Below are 19097 nucleotides of genomic sequence, written 5' to 3' on the forward strand. Positions count from 1 at the left end.
TGCTCTCTGGGTACACGTGGCATCCTCCTGGTGCTGCTCAGCGGGTGCACGTGGCACAAACCTCGTGTTGCTCATGGGGTGATCATTGTTGATCACTGTGCCGATCGTGGGGTGCATGGGGCACAAACCTTGTGCTGCTCTCAGGGCGCCATGGCACACTCTTTGTGCCGCTCAGTGGGCTCGCATGGCACGCTCCTCCTGCTGCTCTCTGGGTACACGTGGCATCCTCCTGGTGCTGCTCAGTGGGTGCACATGGCACGCTCCTCGTGCTGCTCTCTGGGTACATGTGGCACACCCCTCCTGCTGCTCGTGGCACGCACAAGGCACGCACGCTGCGCTGCTCACGTGGCACACCCCTTGTGCTGCTCACATGGCACACCCCTTGTGCTGCTCACATGGCACACCCCTTGTGCTGCACGTCGGGTGCACGAGGCACAGCCCCTGTGCTGCTCGCAGAGTGCTCGTGGCACACTCCTGGTGCTGCTCATCGGGTGCATGTGGCACACTCACGTTGCTCGCACGGCAGCCTCTTTGCGCTGCCCGCTGGGTGCACGTTGCAGACCCCTCGTGCTGCTCGCGCAGCGCAGCGCTGCATGCACGCACCCTGTGCCGCACGCCGCGTCCCATTTCTTGCACCCAAAGCGGCGCCCCGCTGCTGGTGCGTGCCCGTGCCCCACAGCAGCGCGCTCTCAGCTCCCCACGGCCATCAGGAGGGGAAGAGGAGGGGAAGAGCTGGGCGGAGGGTGACGCCCGCGCGCGTTTCCCCGGGGCTGAGGCAGCGCTTTCCGGCCATTGAGGCGGGCGCAGGAAGCGCAGGAGGAGCGCAGCGCGGTGCGGTCCTCGCTCGGGGCGGGGGGGACCCCCAGATGGGGCGCTGCCCCCCAAACCCGGACGGACGGCGCCTCTCCTTTCCCACCCCCTGAGAGCTTCCCACGGGAACGGCGGGGCGACGGAAAGCACCGGAACGGAGGGGGGCATCCGCGGTCACGTCGCACGTGGTGGCGGTGGGCGGGCGGCCAAAGCGGCGCCTCGCCGTGCCCGTCGGTGGGGTCGGGGATGGGGACGGGGTGTGGGGCGGCCCCGCAGCTGGGGGATCGCTGTGCTGCGCTGCTGGGAGCCGCGTGGCATCGGCGCGGGAGGCCCTGCGGCTCTGCGGCCCCGTGCGGCTCCTGTGCGTGCAGAGCTGAAGTGCAGCCCGGGGGGCAGCGGGCCCTAATCCTGCACAGCGCACTCACACGCGTACACACACACACACACACACACACACACACGCGTGCAAACGTGCACACGCCTCCCACACTTGCACACTGCATGCCTGCCAGACTACAGACACATGCATGCTTGCAGCCAGGCAGACATACAGACACACGTGCACAGCCGTGTGTGCGCACACAGCCGTACAGAGCCACGCACGAACATGCAGCTGTGCACAGCCATGCACACACAGCCATGCAGAGCCATGCACACCCAGCCATGCACCACAGCCATGCACCACAGCCATGCACCACAGCCATGCACACCCAGCCATGCACACCCAGCCATGCAGAGCCATGCAGAGCCATGCACACCCAGCCATGCACCACAGCCATGCACCACAGCCATGCACACCCCAGCCATGCACCACAGCCATGCACACCCAGCCATGCACCACAGCCATGCACCACAGCCATGCACCACAGCCCCGCAGAGCCATGCAGCAGCTCTCCCCACTTCCCCAGGAAGCCGCCAGCTGCTCGCAGCCCTTTCATCCCCCCCGGCCCGCATTGTCCTACGGCTGATGCCAGCTTCCTTCCTGGCCTCTCCTCTTCCCCTGCCCTGGCTGGGTGGTTCCCGTGTCCCCACGCTGGGTCACCACACAGCCCTCAGCCCACAGAGCCGCGGCCCTTTGCGGCCCTTCTGCTTTCTCGCTCTTGGCATTTCTGCACCACACAGGGCAGGATCCCAGCGCTGCTCCCCGCTCTCCCCCTCCCACTTTGGGGTTTTCCAGCACTTTCTGTGTGACCGAGAGCCGCCGTGGGACCACGGGGAGAAGGTGGCTAAAAATACAGTGAGCCCGGATCCTTTCTGCTGTGTTGCAATGGAGCTGCGGGCAGAATGCAGAGCAGCTCCTGCGGCCGCTGTGGGGTCAGTGCCTTGGGGCTGGGGGGCCCTGCGGGGTCCCCTGCTCCCCTGAATCCACGGCTTTGCCACCATGGCAAAGTCTCTGTGCCATTCCAGATAGACCAAATGCCCATGACCCCATCCCTGAGCCCCATCCATGAGCCCTATCCCTAAAACCCATTTGTGAACCCCATTTCTGAACCCCATCTCTGACCCACATCAGCGATCCTCATCAGTGATCTCCATCCCTCAGCCCCATCCGTGAGCCCTATCCCTGGAACCCACCCATGAACCCCATTCACGACCCCCATCTCTGATCCTCATCTCCAATCCCCACCTCTCAACCCCATCCATGACCCCCATGTCTGATCCCCATCTCTGATCCCCATCCATGGACCCCATTCCTGAGCCCCATCCGTGAGCCCTATCCCTGGAACCCATCTGTGAACCTATTCGTGATCCCCATCTGTGATTCCTACCTCTGCCCCCCATCTCTGCTCTCCACCTGTGATCCCCATCCCTGAGCCCCATTTCTGATCCCCATCCATGAACCCCATCCATGATCCCCATCTCTGACCCCCATCTCTGTTCTCTACCTGTGATCCCCATCTGTGGTCCCTATTTCTGATCCCCATCCGTGAACCCCATCTGTGATCCCCACCTCTGACCCCCACCTCTGACCCCCACCTCTGACCCCCACCTCTGACCCCCATCTCTGATCCCCATCTCTGACCCCTGTCCACGATCCCCACCTCTGATCGCCATCCATGATCGCCATCTCTGAACCCTCTTCATGACCCCCACCTTTGAGCCCCATCCCTGACCCCCACCCACAGTCCCCACCTCTCAGCCCCATCTGTGCTCCTCATCCATGAGCTGAACCTAAATGGGATCCCTTTGCCCCCCCCGTGCTGCCCAGCCCCAGACAACCAGCAGCACGCCGTGCCCCCCCCCCCCCCCCCCCAGCCACCCCTGATGTTTCAGGTCCTGATAAGCGTGAGCACAGAACAGCGAGGAGCAAAATGCAAAACGATGTTGGATGGGCACAGGGGAGCTGTGAGGCGTGCGTGTATCCGCAGCCTCGTCCCGGCCATCCCATAATGAGATGCAGATGAGAGCCGTGTTGGGGACATTGAGCTGACAGCGACCGTCCCAGCGCGGCTCTGCACGGCCGGGCAGCACGGAGCTGATGGGAGCACGCTGTGCTCTGCTTGCAGCTCAGAGCAGCACTCAGGTCCTGGCATCCCATGGACAGGGGAGGGGGCTTAAAAATCCCCCACTGTGCCAATTTCTCTTCATCACATGGGTCGGGGTGGAAGGGACCTTAAAATTCTGGGAGCCACTGGATGGTTGGGATGGGTTGGGTTGGGGTGGGTTGGGATGGGTTGGGATGGGTTGGGATGGGTTGGGATGGGTTGGGATGGGTTGGGATGGGTTGGGTTGGGATGGGTTGGGATGGGATGGGATGGGTTGGGTTGGGTTGGGATGGGTTGGGATGGGTTGGGTTGGGATGGGTTGGGATGGGATGGGTTGGGTTGGGATGGGATGGGTTGGGATGGGATGGGTTGGGATGGGTTGGGATGGTGGATGGGTTGGGATGGGTTGTGGGTTGGGATGGGTTGGGATGGGTTGGTTGGGATGGGTTGGAGGGCTTAAGTCACAGAATGAGATGGTTGGGATGGGTTGGGTAGGGTTAAGATGAGATGAGGATGGGGTTGGGTTGGAAGGGACCTTAAAGATCACAGAACTGCAGAATGGTTGGGCTGGGTTGGAAGGGTCCTTAAAGATCATAAAACTGCAGAATGGTTGCGTTGGAAGGGTGATTAAAGACTACAGAACCACAAATGGTTGGAATGGGTTGAGTCAGGTAGGTTGGAAGGGTCCTTAAAGATCACAGAACCACAGAATGCTTGGGTTGGAAGGGTCAGTAATGACCAGAGAACTGCAGAGTGGTTGGGATGGGTTGGGTTGGGGGGGTTGGAAGGGTCCTTAAAGATCATGGAACCATGGAATTGTTGAGTTGGGTGAGCCGGGTGGGTTGGAAGAGAACTTAAAGACCACCGGACCACAGAATGCTTGGGTTGGGCTGGTTGGTTGGGTTGAGTTGTTCAGGTTGGGTTGGTTGGGATGGGTTGGGTTGATTTGTTTGGTTTGGGTTGGTTGGGTTGGGTTGAACCGATTGGATTGGTTGGATTAGTTGGGTTGGTTTGGGTTGGATGGTAGGTTGGTTGGGTTGGGTTGGTTGGGTGGGTTGGTTGGTTGGTGTTGGGTTGGTTTGGGTTGGTTAGTTGGGTTGGTTGGTTGGGTCCTTAAAGACAATCTCATCAATTTCCCAAGCAAACATTCAGCTTTTCAGGTCAGCACTTTTGGTGGAAACTCCCTTTTCTCCGGCAAAAAGCAGAAAGAATCCCCAAATCACAAAGCTGTTCTCAGAACCTCTCACGGGAACGGGGATCCTCCCCCAACCGGGGCTCTCTGGGGTCCCCACATTTCCGGGGCGGGGACACGGCAGGCGCTGGGCCTCACCCCTCATCTCAGCCCCACATCTCAGCCCCACATCTCAGCCCCCATTAATCCCCGCTGTGAGCTGCAGGCAGCGCTCGGACCACGCCGTATCGCATCGCGTGGAACCTCCGTGCTCACACAAATAATTTAAGGCCCACTTAATGGTGCTGCCGGGATCAGCGGCTCGAAACGCCTCCGACACCGCGGCCGAAATGTACAGAGCAGATCTGTGCGCTGCAAATCGATTTCGCACTTGAGAGCCCCGTCAGCTCCTACACGTGAGGAGCTGAGAGCCTCCCTGAGTCACGCAATCCCAAATGGGATTTCCCTGAGATGAGCCCCGCTCAACCCGGACGTGATCCCAAAGCAATGGCCCCCAGCCCCACCGTCCCCACATCCCCACATCCCACCGTCCCCATGTGCCCACCAACCCAATATCCCCACCGCCTCCACCTCCCCCCATCCCCACCTCCACACCATCCCCCATCCCACAACCCCAACACTCCCCACCATCCCCACCATCCCCCTCATCCCCACCTCCCCACCATCCCCACATCCCCACCATCCCCACTCCCCACCATCCCCACCTCCCCACCATCCCCACATCCCCACCATCCATCCCCACACCCCCACCATCCCCACACCCCCACCATCCCCACTCCCCACACCCCACATCACCGCCACCCCCCCACCCCCCACCATCCCCACACCCCCCCCCATCCCCACGCCCCCACCATCCCCATATCCCCCCCACCCTCATATCCCCACCATCCCCATGCTACCCACCACCTCCATGCCCTCCACCCCCTCCATCCCTATGCTCCTCACCATCCCCATATCCCCATCACCCCCTACACCCCCCACCCTCCTACCCCCCCATCCCCATATCCCCCCACCCCCCAATCCCCCCCATCCCCAATCCCCACCACCCCAACCACCGCCCCCTACCCCCACCCCACACAGCAGAGTTCAGACCCCCCTCCCCACCCCCCCTCGCACTCCACCGTTGACTCAGATGCCCACATTGCACAGCTCTGCAGCCATCCCCAAGGGTGACCGCTTTTATTTATTTGTGCTTCCCACTCCTCCACCCCCAGCTGTGTAAGGTGACACCCGGGAGGGGGGGCTGCGTGCCCCCGTGCCCCCCACCCAGTGCCACCCCGCACGCACGCAGCACGGGGCCCATTTTGCAGAGAGGACTTGGCCCCGTTCCCAACGCAGAGGGGCTGCAGCGCTGTGCACCACTGATGGAACCGCTGGACGTTCTCCCTGCTGCCCTGTTTGCTTCCCCCCCTGACCCCCCCAGCTCCCAACACACCCGATTCCTGGGCTGCCCCTGGGCTGCCCCTTATCTCTGCGGCACAACGCAGCCCGCATTCCTCCTGGGGGAGAGAAGGAGCAGCTGCCTGCAGGCCGCCCCATCCCACACCTCCCTGCGCTCACTGCACGCACAGCTTCATCTCAGCCCCCACCCCATGGCCTCTGGGCACCCCCTGTGCACCCCCGGTGCATCCCCCTGCACCCCCTGTGCATCCCTTGTACACCTCCAGCGCATTCTCTGTGCATACTCCTTGCACCCCCCATGCACCCCCGACGCATCCTCCTGCATCCTCTGCGCATCCCTTGTGCACCCCCAGTGCACCCCCCTGCATCCTTTGTGCGTCCCCAGTGCATCCCCAGTGCACCCCTCTGCACCTCTTCTGCACCCCCAGTTCACCCCCCCCGCATCTTCTGTGCATCCCCATTGCACCCCCTCTGCAACCCCTGCATCCTTTGCGCATCCCTTGTGCCCCCCCCACTGCACCCCCCGCATCCTTTGTGCGTCCCCCATTGCACCCCAGTGCAGAGCAGTTCCTTTCGGGGTGCCCCTGTCCCATCGCAGCACAACGCAGCTCAGCTCCCACCCCCCAGTAGGATCAGGCCATGCCCCCCCCCGATCCCACGCACGCTGCCTGGCTTTTGGGGCACACTGCTGACTTTCCCTCCTGCTTCTCCCCGTGTTTCGCTTTCCCCACAAGGTTCCCTTTTCCCGACGGGGAACGTTTCTCACTTCCTCTTTCCAGGCCCGTGGTGCAGAGGGGCGGCCGTGGGCAGGAGAGCCCTGCGTGATGGGGACGGCGGGGGCAGCGCTGCGTGTCGGGGGGGGGGCAGGGCTGGGAGCTGGGGGTGCTGCTGAGCCCTACGGGGGCACACGGGGTGGGTGCAGCGATGGGTGCTGCTGTGCAAAGGGCTCCGAAGGACCCCGGGCCTGGGGATGTTCCACTGGGACGCCGGGCTGTGCAGGGCAACAAGTTGTGTGCGTGGAGATGGGAGGTGGGCGCGTGGCAGGGGGCAGGGAGGTGGGAGGTGGATGCACTGCTGAGTTGCTTGGGAACAGGAGGCGGATGCGTTGCAAAGTTGCATGGAGTAGAGGTGGATTCGTTGCAGAGTTGCATGGAGATGGGAGGTGGATGCATTGCAAAGCTGCGTGGAGAGTAAAGGTGAATCCATTGCAGAATTGCATGGAGATGGGAGGTGGATCCACCGCAAAGCTGAGTGGAAACAGAAGATGAATTCATTGCAAATTGCATGGAGAGTAGAGGTGGAAGCATTGCTAAGTTGCATGGAAATGGAAGGTGGATCCATTGCAGAGGTGCAGGGAGATGGGAGGTGGATCCGCTGCCGAGTTGCTTGGAAACAGAAGGTGGATCCATTGCTAAGTTGCATGGAAAAGGGAGGTAGAGTCACTGCAAAGCTGCATGGAGAGCAGAGGTGGATCCATTGCAGAATTGCGTGAGGATGGGAGGTGGATCCTTTGGAGACAGGAGATGGATCCATGTTGCACACGGAGTAGAGGTGGATCCATTGCAAAGGTGCAGGGAGATAGGAGGGGGGTGCAGTGCAGGGCTGCAGGGAGATGGGAGATGAATGCATTGCCAAGTTGCTGGGAGACGGGAGATGGATGCATTCAAAGCTGCCTGGAAAAGGAGGTAGAGTCGTTGCAAGGCTGCACGGAGATGGGAGATGGATCCACTCCAAGGTGCATGGAAACAGAAGGTGGATCCATCGCACAGTCGTGTGGAAATGGGAGGTGGGTTCATGGCAGAGCTGCGCAGGGCTGTGGATGCACGGCTGATGTGGTGCACGCTGACCAATGAGGGTCCCCTGACGGGCCGGGGTCCCCAGCGCCACGGATTTATAACGAGGGCTGTTAATGAAGGATGATCTCTCTGCTGGCTGCTCTGGTCTGCGCGCTCAGTTCGTGGGTTTCAGGACGCTCCCACCCCGAGGGCTGCAGTCTGGGGCCACGGGGTGGGGAATGCATGGGAACACAGAGCAACGGAAGCCCTGTATGCACCCCACATGCCATACTTGTGCCCCACACACGATCCTTAGCCTCAGGGATGGGCACCCACTGCAGAGCTGAGCCCACATAACTGCTGTGGGTCAGGCGTGGGACAGGGACGTCGCAGCCCCCCGGACACCCCCTGGAAACGGGGACCCCACGGTGCCCACCCCAAATCAGCCCCGGTCCTTCAAAGGCAAAGAAACTGCTGACCATGGCAGCACTTCCCCAGGCGGGGGGGGGCAGGGATTGGCCCCCAAACAAGGAAGTGCTGCAACTTTTGGCTGCTCACCCTATAAATAGAGCTGCCCCACGCTTGAGGGGCAGGCTGGTGCTGCACCGGGGCCATCCCTCCCCACTCCCCAGGACAAGGTAATTCCGCAGCTCCCAGGGCACGGGGGGGGGGCCTGCAAGGCTGGGAGTGCCCCCCATTTATGGGGTGGGGTTGGGATGCTGTGCTGTGCTCCCTGGGGGTGCGGTGCGGGGTTGGTGGGGTCCAAGCAGAAGGGACCCTCGGAGGGGGTGTTGATGCTCCCAGCCCTGCGCTGAGATGGCGCGGGGCAGCTGGGGGTCCTCAGCACCACCACCGTCAGCACAGTGGTGCGGCACAGTGGGGCTGCCCCCCCGTGGTGCACTCACACACCGATGCTCTCAAAGTGCTGTTTGCAGCCCCACATCCCCGTTGGCCCCACAGAATTTGGGTGCAGCCGACGCGCTCCTCCAGCTCTGCTTCCCGTGGGGTCTTTGCCCCAGCAGCTCTCCTTCCAAGGCTCTCCTCTGCCGCTCTCAGCCCTGCACCCCCTCAGAATTTGGGGGCTATGGCTTTGCCCACCTCTTTCTCAGCAGTGCAGGCAGGACGTCCCCCTGCCCCCCCCGGGACCCCAGCCATGTCCCTGCTGCGCTGGCTCGTCCTCCTGACCGGCCTGATCCCGCAGGTGAGGCTCTCAGTGGGGTCCCCTCTCCCCAGCGCAGCCCCAGGGCTGTGGGATGGGGGTGATGGGTGGGCACGGGGTGGGGAGGGGGCAGCACGGCTCCCGCAGGGCTATGGGGGCCGATTCCCCCTTTCCTTCACACTGCTTTCACCCCTTGGTTCGGAACCCCGCGGCTGTGCTGGCTGAGAGCATCACCCCAAAACGGGTTTCCCCCCTCTATTATCTCGAGCCTTTCTCCCCCCGTCGCCACTCCCTTCTCCCCACCGTGGCTCAGCACCGTGGGGCTCACGGGGCAGCACCCACCCATACATCCCCCTCCCCTCGCAGCCCCCAACACCTGGGGGGTCTCCTACCCCGAAACACTGCACAGCGTTGCGGGTTCCTGCGTGGTGTTTCCCTGCACCTTCAGCTTCCCCGACGACGTCTCGGCCTCCGGCGGCGTCACGGCCATCTGGTACAAAGACTACGAGGGGCAGAAGGAGGTGGTGTTCCACTCCAACGACCAAGGGGTGGATTCCAAGTTCAGGGGCCGCACGCAGCTCCTGGGGGACCCCAGTGCCCAAAACTGCACGCTGCTGCTGCGTGGGGTGCAGCCCCAGGACAGCGGGAAGTTCCGCTTCCGCTTCGAGATCGTGGACGGGGACCGCTGGTCGGCGGCGCGGGACGTGGTGCTGCGGGTGGAGGGTGGGTGTGGGGCAGAGCACAGCCCTGTGTGTGTGTGTGTCTGTGTCTGTGTGCCACGAACCCTTTGGGTCTCCTCCGTATCTCCACCATGTTTGGTTTCCATATCCCCGTCCTTTTTGGTCCCTCCACAACCCCGATCCGATCCTTTTTGGTCTTCCCAATCCTTTTTGGTTCCCGTATCCCCAAACTCTTCTGTCTTTCCATATATTCCAATCATTGTTGGTCTCTCCATATTTCCATCCTTTGGGTCTCCTCTGTATCTCCACCACGTTTGGTTTCCATATCCCCGTCCTTTTTGGTCTCTCCGTATCCCCAATTCATTTCTCTTTGGTCTTTATCTTCCCAGTCCTTTTTGGTTTCCCTATTCCAGTTCCTGTTGGTCTCTCCATATCCCCAGTCCAATTCAATCCTTTTTAGTCTTCACCTTCCCACTCCTTTTTGGTTTCTGTATCCCAATCCTTGTTGTTATTTCCATATCCCCACTCCAGTCCTTTTTGGCCTCCATATCTCCAGTCCTTTTGATCTTTCTGTACCTCCAATCCTTTTTGTCTTTCCACGTCCCCCATCATTTTTGGTGTCCGTACCCCAATCCTTTCTTGCCTCTTCCATATTTCCAATCCTTTTTGGTCTCTTCTACATCCTCAGCCATTTTTGGTCTCTCCATATTCCCACCCTTTGGGTCTTCTTCAGATCCCCAAATCTTTTTGGTTTCCACATCCCCAGTCCTTTTGGTCTCTCCTTATTTCCACCCTTTGGATCTCCTCCACATCCCCAGTCCTTTTGGTCTCCATATTCCCAATCCTTTTTCTTCTCTCCATACCCCCACCATTTTTGGTGTCCGTGTCCCCAGTCCTTTTTGGTTTCCATATCCCAATCCTAATTGGTCTCTCCCTATCAACCCATCCTTTGGGTATCCCCCACATTCCCCATCGGTTTTGGTCTCCGTATCCCCAATCCTTTTTGTTCTCTCCACACCCCCACCATTTTGGCTGTCCGTACCCCCAACCCTTTTTCCCCTCTCCATCCCCAGACACCCCGGAGCCCCCGAGCATCACCACCAGCGAGGAGGTGTTGGAGGACACGCTGGTCACCTTGCAGTGCTCCTCTCCCTACAGCTGCCCCCTGGATGCCGTCACCCTGCGCTGGGTGGGCTTTGACCCACGTGTGTCAGCGCTGTCCAGCCACGTGCAAATGGACACCAGGGGGGTCAGCCACCACCAGAGCCTCACCACGTCCTTCTCCTGGAGGGATCACTCCAGGGTGCTGCTCTGCGAGGTGCTGCTCGGCTCCCAGAGGGCGAGCGCTGAGCTGGTGCTGCGGGTGCGACGTATGTGGGGTGGGGGGGTGGGAAAAGGGAAGGGGATGGGAGCGGGGATGTGGGAAAAGGGGGGGGGATGGGGATGGGAAAAGGGTGGGTGGAGGTAGGGTTTGGGAAAAGGGAAGGGGATGGGATGGGAAAAGGGGTGGGGATGGGGATGGGAAAAGGGGTGGGGATGGGGATGGGAAAAGGGGTGGGGATGGGGATGGGAAAAGGGGAGGGGTGGAGGTAGGGTTTGGGAAAAGGGAAGGGATGGGGACAGGGATGGGAAAAGGGAAGGGGATGGGGATGGAAAAAGGGGAGGGGATGGGGATGGGAAAAGGGAAGGGGATGGGGATGGAAAAAGGGGAGGGGATGGGGATGGGAAAAGAGGTGGGGATGGGGATGGGAAAAGAGGTGGGGATGGGGATGGAAAAAGGGGAGGGGATGGGGATGGGAAAAGAGGTGGGGATGGGGATGGAAAAAGGGGAGGGGATGGGGATAGGGATGGGGATGGGAGAAGGGGTGGGGATGGAGGTGGGGTGGGATGAGGATGGAGATGGGAGCAGGAAAAAAAACAGCAAAGGGGTTAGGGAGGGGAAAAAGGATGGGGTTGAGGATGGAGATGAGTATGGGAATAAGGATGATGATGGAGACGGGGTCACCTCCCCATGTCATCCCTGCCACCCCCACTGCAAAAAGCTGGGGCAGACATCCCCCGTCTTCTTCCCCCCGTCCCTCCAACACGGCCAGGGCCAGCGCTGGTGCCCCCAGCCCCACTCACCACCTCTCCCCTCTGTGCTTTGGCACAGCACTGTCCCCTACCTGCTTGACCCTCGGTGTCCCAGGGATCCCTTCCTGCATCCCCCCATCCCCACCCCACCACCGTCCGTCCCTCTGTCCTCCCGCAGACCCCCCCAAAGGCACCGAGGTGTCCCTGGACCCCCCCACACATCACGTCCGCGTGGGTGACACGCTGTCCCTCAGCTGCACGGTGAACAGCAGCCACCCTCCCATCACCGCCTTCCGTTGGTACAAGGACGGCACAGCTGTGGGCACGGGGCCCATCCTGGTGCTGCGGGGCGTGCGGGGCCGGGACCACGGGCGGTACCACTGTGAGGCCCAAAACGCCATCGGGACCGGTGTGGCACCCGCTGTGACGCTGTATGTCATGTGTGAGTGATGGGGGATGGGGGCAGCGGGGTGGGGGGATGCGTCCAACGGTGAGTGGGGGGGGGAGGATTTGCTGCTGGGTGGGGCGTGTGGGGCGCAGGGGGTGCGTGGGGGGTGGGTGAGAGATGGGGGGGTTGCAGAGGGTGTGCGTGCAGGGGATGGAGATGTGGGTGTGGGGTAGGGGTGTGGAATGCGGGGTGCAGGGGATGCAGGATGAGGGGGGTGTGGGTGCAGGATGCAGGGGATGGAGATGTGGGTGTAAGGTGGGGGATGCAGGGGATGTGAGGGTATGGGGTGTGAGTGCAGAGGATGCAGGGGTTTAAGGGATGCAGATGCAGGGGGCGGATGCAGGGGATGTGGGTGCGGGGGATGAGGGGGATGTGGGATGCGGGGGATGGAGATGTGGGTGTAGGGTGCAGGATGCAAGGGCGGGGTGTGGAATGTGGGATGCGGGGGACAAAAGGATGCAGGGGTGCCTATGCAGGTTGTGGATGCAGGGGGTGAAGGGTGCAGGATGCAGGGGATGCAGGATAAGGAGATATGGGATGCAGGGGGCGAGGGGGTGTGGATGCGGGGTGCAGTGGATGGAGGTGTGGGTGTAAGGTATGGGATGCAGGGATGCAAGCGTGCAGGTGTTCAGGTGCAGGGTGTGAGTGCAGGGGATGCAGGGGGTGAAGGGGTGCAAATGGAGGGGGTGGCTGCAGGGGATGCAAGGATGGGGGGTTGTGTGTTCAGCATGCAGGATGCAAAATGCAGAGGACCCAGGGGTGTGGCTGCAGGATGCAGGGGATGTGGGATGCAGGATATGCAAGAGTGCAGGGGTGAAGGTGCCGGGTATGGATGCAGGATGCAGGGGATGCGGGGATGCAGGGGGTGCAGGGGTGTAGATGCAGGGGACGCGGATGCAGAATGCAAGGTGCAGGGGATGCAGGACGCAGGGGGTGCGAGTGCAGGATGCAGGGGGTGCAGGGAATTCGGGATGCAGGAGATGCAGTGGTGCAAAGTGCTGTGCAGGACAGTGCAGCCCCACTTCCCACCTCCCCTGAGCACCCCCGCCCCCCACCAGCCGCAGAGGTGTCCGTCAGCCCCGCCGCTGAGGTGCAGGAGGGGACGGCCACCACGCTGTCCTGCAACGTGCCGGGCCAGGAGGGCCGGGAGCTGAACTACACGTGGTACCACAACGGTGCATGGCTGCAGCAGGGCCCTGCTCACCGCATGCTCCTCCCGCACGCCGCCGCCTCCGACGCCGGGTTCTATTCCTGCACGGCCACCGATGCGTGGGGCAGCGCTGAGTCCCCGGCCCTGAGCCTCAGCGTGACGTGTGAGTGACCCCGGGGGGCTGGGGGGGCTGTGGAACCGTAGAGTGGGTGGGAAGGGGCCCTGCAGATCAGCCCAAAAGGAGCGTCCGTCCAGCTGGATGCAGGAGGTGCGTGGCTGCAGCAGGCTGCGGTTGAGAACCGCAATGGAAGTTGCGGAGTGGTGCATTTCTGCACCAGCACCCATTGCTGCAGGGGTGCAGATGGATGCAGGGGGTGCATGGTGCACCAGCGCCCATCCATTGCAGTGTTTGGAGGTGCCACAAAGCAGCACTCGCTGCACCAGCAGCCTTCATTGCAGTGTGTGCTGGGGGTGCAGATGGACGCAGGGGCGTGGATGCAGGATTGAGCGGCACTCGCTGCACCAGCACCCATCCACTGCAGTGTGTGCTGGGGGTGCAGGTGGATGCAGGGGATGTGGATGCAGGGCTAAATGGCGTCTGCTGCCCCAGTGCCCACACACTGCAGTGTTTGGAGGTGCCACAAAGCAGCCCTTGCTGCACCACTGCCCGTCCATTGCAATATTTGCGGGTGCCACAAAGAGGCACTTGCTGCAGCAGCACCCATCCGTCGCAATGCCTCCCGCTGCCCCACTGCACTCCAGAAGCTGCACTCAGCTCCGGCCCGGCACCCATCTCCGAGGCTCTGTGGGTGCTCAGGCGCCGGGTACGATTGGAGCCCGCTGCACCGCTGACCCCCCATCCCACAGACCCCCCCGGCCCCCCGTGCTGACGCTGCTGCAGGAGCCGCACGGCGGAGGGCTGGCCGTGTTGCGCTGCGTGGTGGACAGCCACCCTCCGGCCGTGCTGGCCCTGTACCACGGGGACAACCTGGTGGCCACCAGCAGCTCTCCTGCGGCCCCCGGGCGGCGCAGGGGGGTCACGGCCGCCCGCAATGCGCTGCGCATGGAGCTCCGTGATGTGCGGCTGCAGGACAGCGGGACGTACCGCTGCACCGCCACCAATGCCTTGGGCAGCGCCTCCGTCACGCGGCCCTTCGTCACCCGTGGTGAGTGGGAATGGGGCGGCGGGGATGGGGGGGAGGGGTGAAGACCCCCGGAGGGCTTCCAGGGGAACGCGGCTTAGGATGGCGGAAGGAACCGAAGCGGAGCTCAGGGTTCAATGCTTCCTACAGCCGAGCTGTGGGGTCGCCAGCTGGGCTTTGGATGGCAGTGGGATCAATGGGATGAAATCGGTGCCACCTCCGTGGTCCCTTTCCTGGGACCAAGCACCCCAAAAGGGCCCTTTAGGTCCCCACTGATGGCAGTGGCTTTGGTGGGGACACCCCCAGCGCCTTCCACAGCACCACCATGTCCTGTGGGTCCTTGATTGGGGAAGGAAGGGGTGGAAAGCGGGGCTTTGGGTGAAGGTTTTGTGGTAGAGCTTCCCCTGATGGCCCCAACCCTAACAGCAACCCCAACTCTAACCCTAACCATGATCCTAACCACAACCACAACCCCAACCCTGACCCTATCCCTAAACCTGACCCCAACCCTAACCCCAGCCATAACCACAACTCTAACCCTAACCCTGACCTCGACCGCAACTGCAACCCTAACCATAGCTGTAACCCCAACCCTAACCACAACCCTAATCCTAACCCGACTCTAAGCTTAACCATAACCCGAACCATGACCCCAACCCAAACCCTAACCCTATCCCCAACCCCAACCCAGCCCCAATCCTAACTATGACCCCAACCCCAACTCTAACCCTAATGCTAACCTTAACCCTAACCCCAACCCAAAAAATGATCCCAACCCTAACCCTAACCCTAACCCTAACCGTAATCCTAACCCAAAAAATGATCCCAACCCTAACCCTAACCCTAACCGTAATCCTAACCCAAAAAATGATCCCAACCCTAACCCACCCTAACCCTAACCCTAACCCTAACCCTAACTGTAACCCTAACCCAAAAAATGATCCCAACCCTAACCCTACCCCTAACCCTAACCCTAACCCTAACCCCAACCCAAAAATGATCCCAACCCTAACCCTAACCCTAACCCTAACCCTAACCCTAACCCTAACCCTAACCCTAACCCTAACTGTAACCCTAACCCAAAAAATGATCCCAACCCTAACCCTAACCTAACCCTAACCCTAACCCTAACCCTAACCCTAAACCTAACCCTAACCGTAACCCTAACCCAAAAAATGATCCCAAACCTAACCCTACCCTAACCCTAACCCTAACCACGACCCCAACCCTCCGCCAGCCCCCCAGGTCCTGATCCAGCCGTCCCAGGAGGTCCATGAGGGTGCAGCTGTCACACTGCGCTGTGTCACACCGGCTGACACCCCGGGGAGCCCCACGTTCACCTGGTACCGCAACGGCCGGCGGCTGGCGGGGCGCACAGAGCCGGTGCTGCACCTCCCTGCTGTGCGTGGCGGCGACGCCGGCGCCTTCCAGTGCCGGTCCCAGAGCAGTGGGGATGCAGCTGATGGGGATGCAGCTGATGGGGATGCTGCTGCTGCTGGGGATGCAGCTGTTGGGATGCTGCTGGGGACACATCGGAGGCCGTCCTGCTGCGGGTGCTCTGTGAGTGGTTGTGTCAGCGGGGCTGCTGTGGTTTGGGATGTGTGTGGGTTCCCAGCGCGTCTGCTCAGGGATACGGGGATCCCTTGCAGATACGGGATGTTGTGCTGTGGGGAGGGTGCTGGAAGGGGGGTGCCTCTCTTTGGGGGTCCTCCCGAGTGCCTGCTGTGTTCTCATCTACGCTGCTTTACCCCGCAGTCCCCCCGAGGCAGCCGGTGCTGAGCTCCTTCCTGCAGAGGCAGGGCGGGCAGCTGGGCATCATCCAGTGCACGGTGGAGAGCGAGCCGGAGGCTGAGCTGAGCCTGTGGCGGGGGGACGAGGTGGTGGCCTGCACGAGGGGCTGCACCCCGGCCCACAGCCCACGGCGGAGTGTCACTGCCTCATACAACAGCCTGAGGCTGGAGCTGCAGGACGTGGTGCTGCAGGATGAGGGCACCTACGTGTGCCGGGCTGGGAACGCGCAGGGCAACGCCAGTGCAGCCATTGCCTTCAGCGCTGAGAGTGAGTGCAGTGCTGGGGAGGGGGGGAAGTGGGGGAGGGCTCTGGAAAAAACAGGAAGGGGTTAGGATTGGGCATGGGAGGGTTGCAGATCTTGGGGTGATAGGAATGGTTGGGTTGGAGGGTCACTTAAGATCATAGAAGAAAGGTAGGGGTTTGGATTGGGTTGGAAGGGTCCTTCAGGATCATGGAGCTACGGAATGGTTGGGTTGGAAGGGTCCTTCAAGGTGGTAGAATGAAAGAGTGGGTTGTGCTGGAAGGGTCCTTCAAGATCGATAATTATAGAATGTTGGGTTGGAAGGGTCCTTCAAGGTGGTAGAATGATAGAGTGGGTTGTGCTGGAAGGGTCCTTCAAGATCATATAATTATAGAATGATTGGGTTGGAAGGGTCCTTCAAGATCATAGAATGAAATAGAGCGTTGTGTTGGAAGGGTCCTTCAAGTCAGGAGAATAAAGAGTGGTTGTGTTGGAAGGGTCCTTCAAGGTGGTAGATCATAGAAAGAATGGGTTGTGTGTGAAGGGTCCTTCAAGATCATGGAACTATGGAATGGTTGGGTTGAAAGGGTCCTTAAAGATCATAGAATTATGGAATGATGGGGTTGGAAGGCTTCTTTGAGACACAGACTGAAGGAGTGCGTTGTGCTGGCAGGGTCCTTGAGGAACGCAGACCGTGGAATGGCTTGGGTTTGGGTTGGAAGGGTCCCTGAAGATCACAGACCCATGCAGTGTGTTGGGTTTGGGTTGGAGGGGATCTTAAAGGCCACAGAACCCTTTAGGGTTGGGTCAGAAGGAACCTCTGCCTGCCCCCAGCTGCCCGTGTCGCAGTGTCCCCGTCGCCCCGTGTGCTCGAAGGCCGTGCTGCCAACTTGACCTGCCAGGTCAGCAGCGACTCCGGGACCCATCCCAACATCACCTGGTACAGGAATGGGCAGCAGCTCCCCGCTGGCCCCACTGCAGCCCTGCTGCTCCCACAAGTGACAGCTGGGGACGCGGGGCTGTACCACTGCACGGCTGTCAGCGGGAGCAGCAGCCGGAGCTCCGCTGCTGTGCTGTTGGATGTGCTGTGTGAGTGTGGGGCGCTGGGGTTTGGGGTGCTGGGGTTCGGGGCATTGGGGTTTGGGGCTCTGGGGTGGGCTTGGAAGCAGTGGGATGTGAGCGTGGCCGTGCATCGAGTGCACAAATCCCAAATCTTGATGGGCATGGAGTCCCCTCTCGGTGCAGGGTCCCCTCTCTTGGATGTGGGGTCCCCTCTGGGTGCCAGGTCCCCTTTCTGGTCACAGGCTCCCACCTGGGTGTGGACGCCCCTTCTCGTCACGACATCCCTTTGCAATATCTGCGCTCCATCCCTCGCAGACCCCCCCCGGGACCCCCATCTCACCGCCTTCCTGGAGACGCAGAGGGGCCGGCTGGCCATTTTCCAGGCCTCGGTGTCCAGCAACCCCCCGGCCGAGCTGTCCCTGCACCACGGGGAGCGGCCGGTGGCCTCCAGCAGCGGAGGGGGGCTCGGCTCCAGCCCGCGGGTCAGCGCCGTGGCCGCCCCCAACGCTCTGCGGGTGGAGCTCCGGGAGGTGACGCCGGAGGACGAGGGCAGCTACCGCCTCACCGCCGCCAACGCGTTCGGCACCGCCGTGCGGCAGCTCTTCCTCCGTGTGCAGGGTGAGAACGGCTACGGGACGGGACGGGGCGGCCACGGCTGCTCCGGGCTGCGGCTCAGAGCCCCGCAGGCACGGACGCCCGGTGCCGTCCCGGGGTCTGCGTCCCCTCCCGGCCGCGGGAGAAGCGCCCGGCTGACGGCCCGCGCCCCGCGTGCCTCTCCTCTGCCAGCCGCCCGCGTCCTGGCGACGCCATCCCCAGAGGTGCTGGAGGGGGTCGACGCGTCCCTGACGTGCGAGGTGCCCGGACAGCCGGCGCCCGGCACCGTCTTCTCCTGGTACAAGGATGGAGCGCCCGTGCAGGGAGGCGCCGACGGCGTCATGGAGCTGCCCCGCATCGGCAGCGCCGCCGCCGGCTCCTACCACTGCACAGCCCGCGGCCCCACCGGGACCAGCGCCAGCGTGTCCCCTGCCGTCACCCTGCGCGTCCTCTGTGAGTGGGCTGCCGTGGGGACGGGCTGTGCGGTGGGACGCGGGGTTGTGGTGGGCGCTGCGGCACCGTCCCTGGTGTGCTGTGCACAGAGCTCTGGGGTGAGGGAGCTGGGGCCACGATTGAGACATGGGGCTGATGGGCTGAGGGCTGGACTCGAAGACGCTGGAGGTCTTGTCCAACCTGAATGACTGTTATGGAGTCACGGAGGCGATGAGTTGGTGGTTGGACTCAGTGACCTCAGAGGTCTTCTCCAACCTGAATGATTCCACGATGGAATCGAAGAGGTGATGGGCTGATGGTTGGATCTGATGACATTGGAGGTTGTATCCAGCGTTAGTGATTCCGTGATGGAGTCATGGAGGCGATGGGCTGGTGGTTGGATTTTGTTACTTTGGAGGTCTTCTCCAACCTGCCAGATTCCGTGATGGAATCATGGAGGTGATGGGTTGATGGTTGGACTCAATGACCTCAGAGGTCTTCTCCAACCTGAATGATTCCACGATGGAATCGAAGAGGTGATGGGCTGATGGTTGGATTTGATGACATTGGAGGTCGTCTCCAACCTGAATGATTCCATGATGGAATCGAAGAAGAGATGGGCTGATGGTTGGATCTGATGACCTCAGAGGTTTTCTCCAAC

General features: G+C 61.6%; 1 protein-coding gene across 1 annotated transcript in view; it reads left to right on the forward strand.

Annotated features, from left to right (window-relative positions):
- Positions 1 to 8927: 8927 nt before the first annotated feature.
- Positions 8928 to 19097, forward strand: part of SIGLEC1 (sialic acid binding Ig like lectin 1) — a gene marked incomplete at its 5' end in the record, with an annotated part of 26781 nt that continues 16611 nt past the window's right edge. Inside the window, 11 exon segments of the mRNA XM_085214959.1 lie at positions 8928 to 9546; positions 10577 to 10873; positions 11755 to 12018; positions 13083 to 13335; positions 14042 to 14340; positions 15554 to 15786; positions 15855 to 15876; positions 16072 to 16374; positions 17183 to 17437; positions 17726 to 18028; positions 18197 to 18461. Coding sequence (XP_085071085.1) covers positions 8928 to 9546; positions 10577 to 10873; positions 11755 to 12018; positions 13083 to 13335; positions 14042 to 14340; positions 15554 to 15786; positions 15855 to 15876; positions 16072 to 16374; positions 17183 to 17437; positions 17726 to 18028; positions 18197 to 18461 — 3113 coding nt within the window.

This window comes from Meleagris gallopavo, chromosome 35, assembly GCF_905368555.1.
Source record: "Meleagris gallopavo chromosome 35, MGAL_WU_HG_1.1, whole genome shotgun sequence".
NCBI classification, from domain to species: domain Eukaryota; kingdom Metazoa; phylum Chordata; class Aves; order Galliformes; family Phasianidae; genus Meleagris; species Meleagris gallopavo.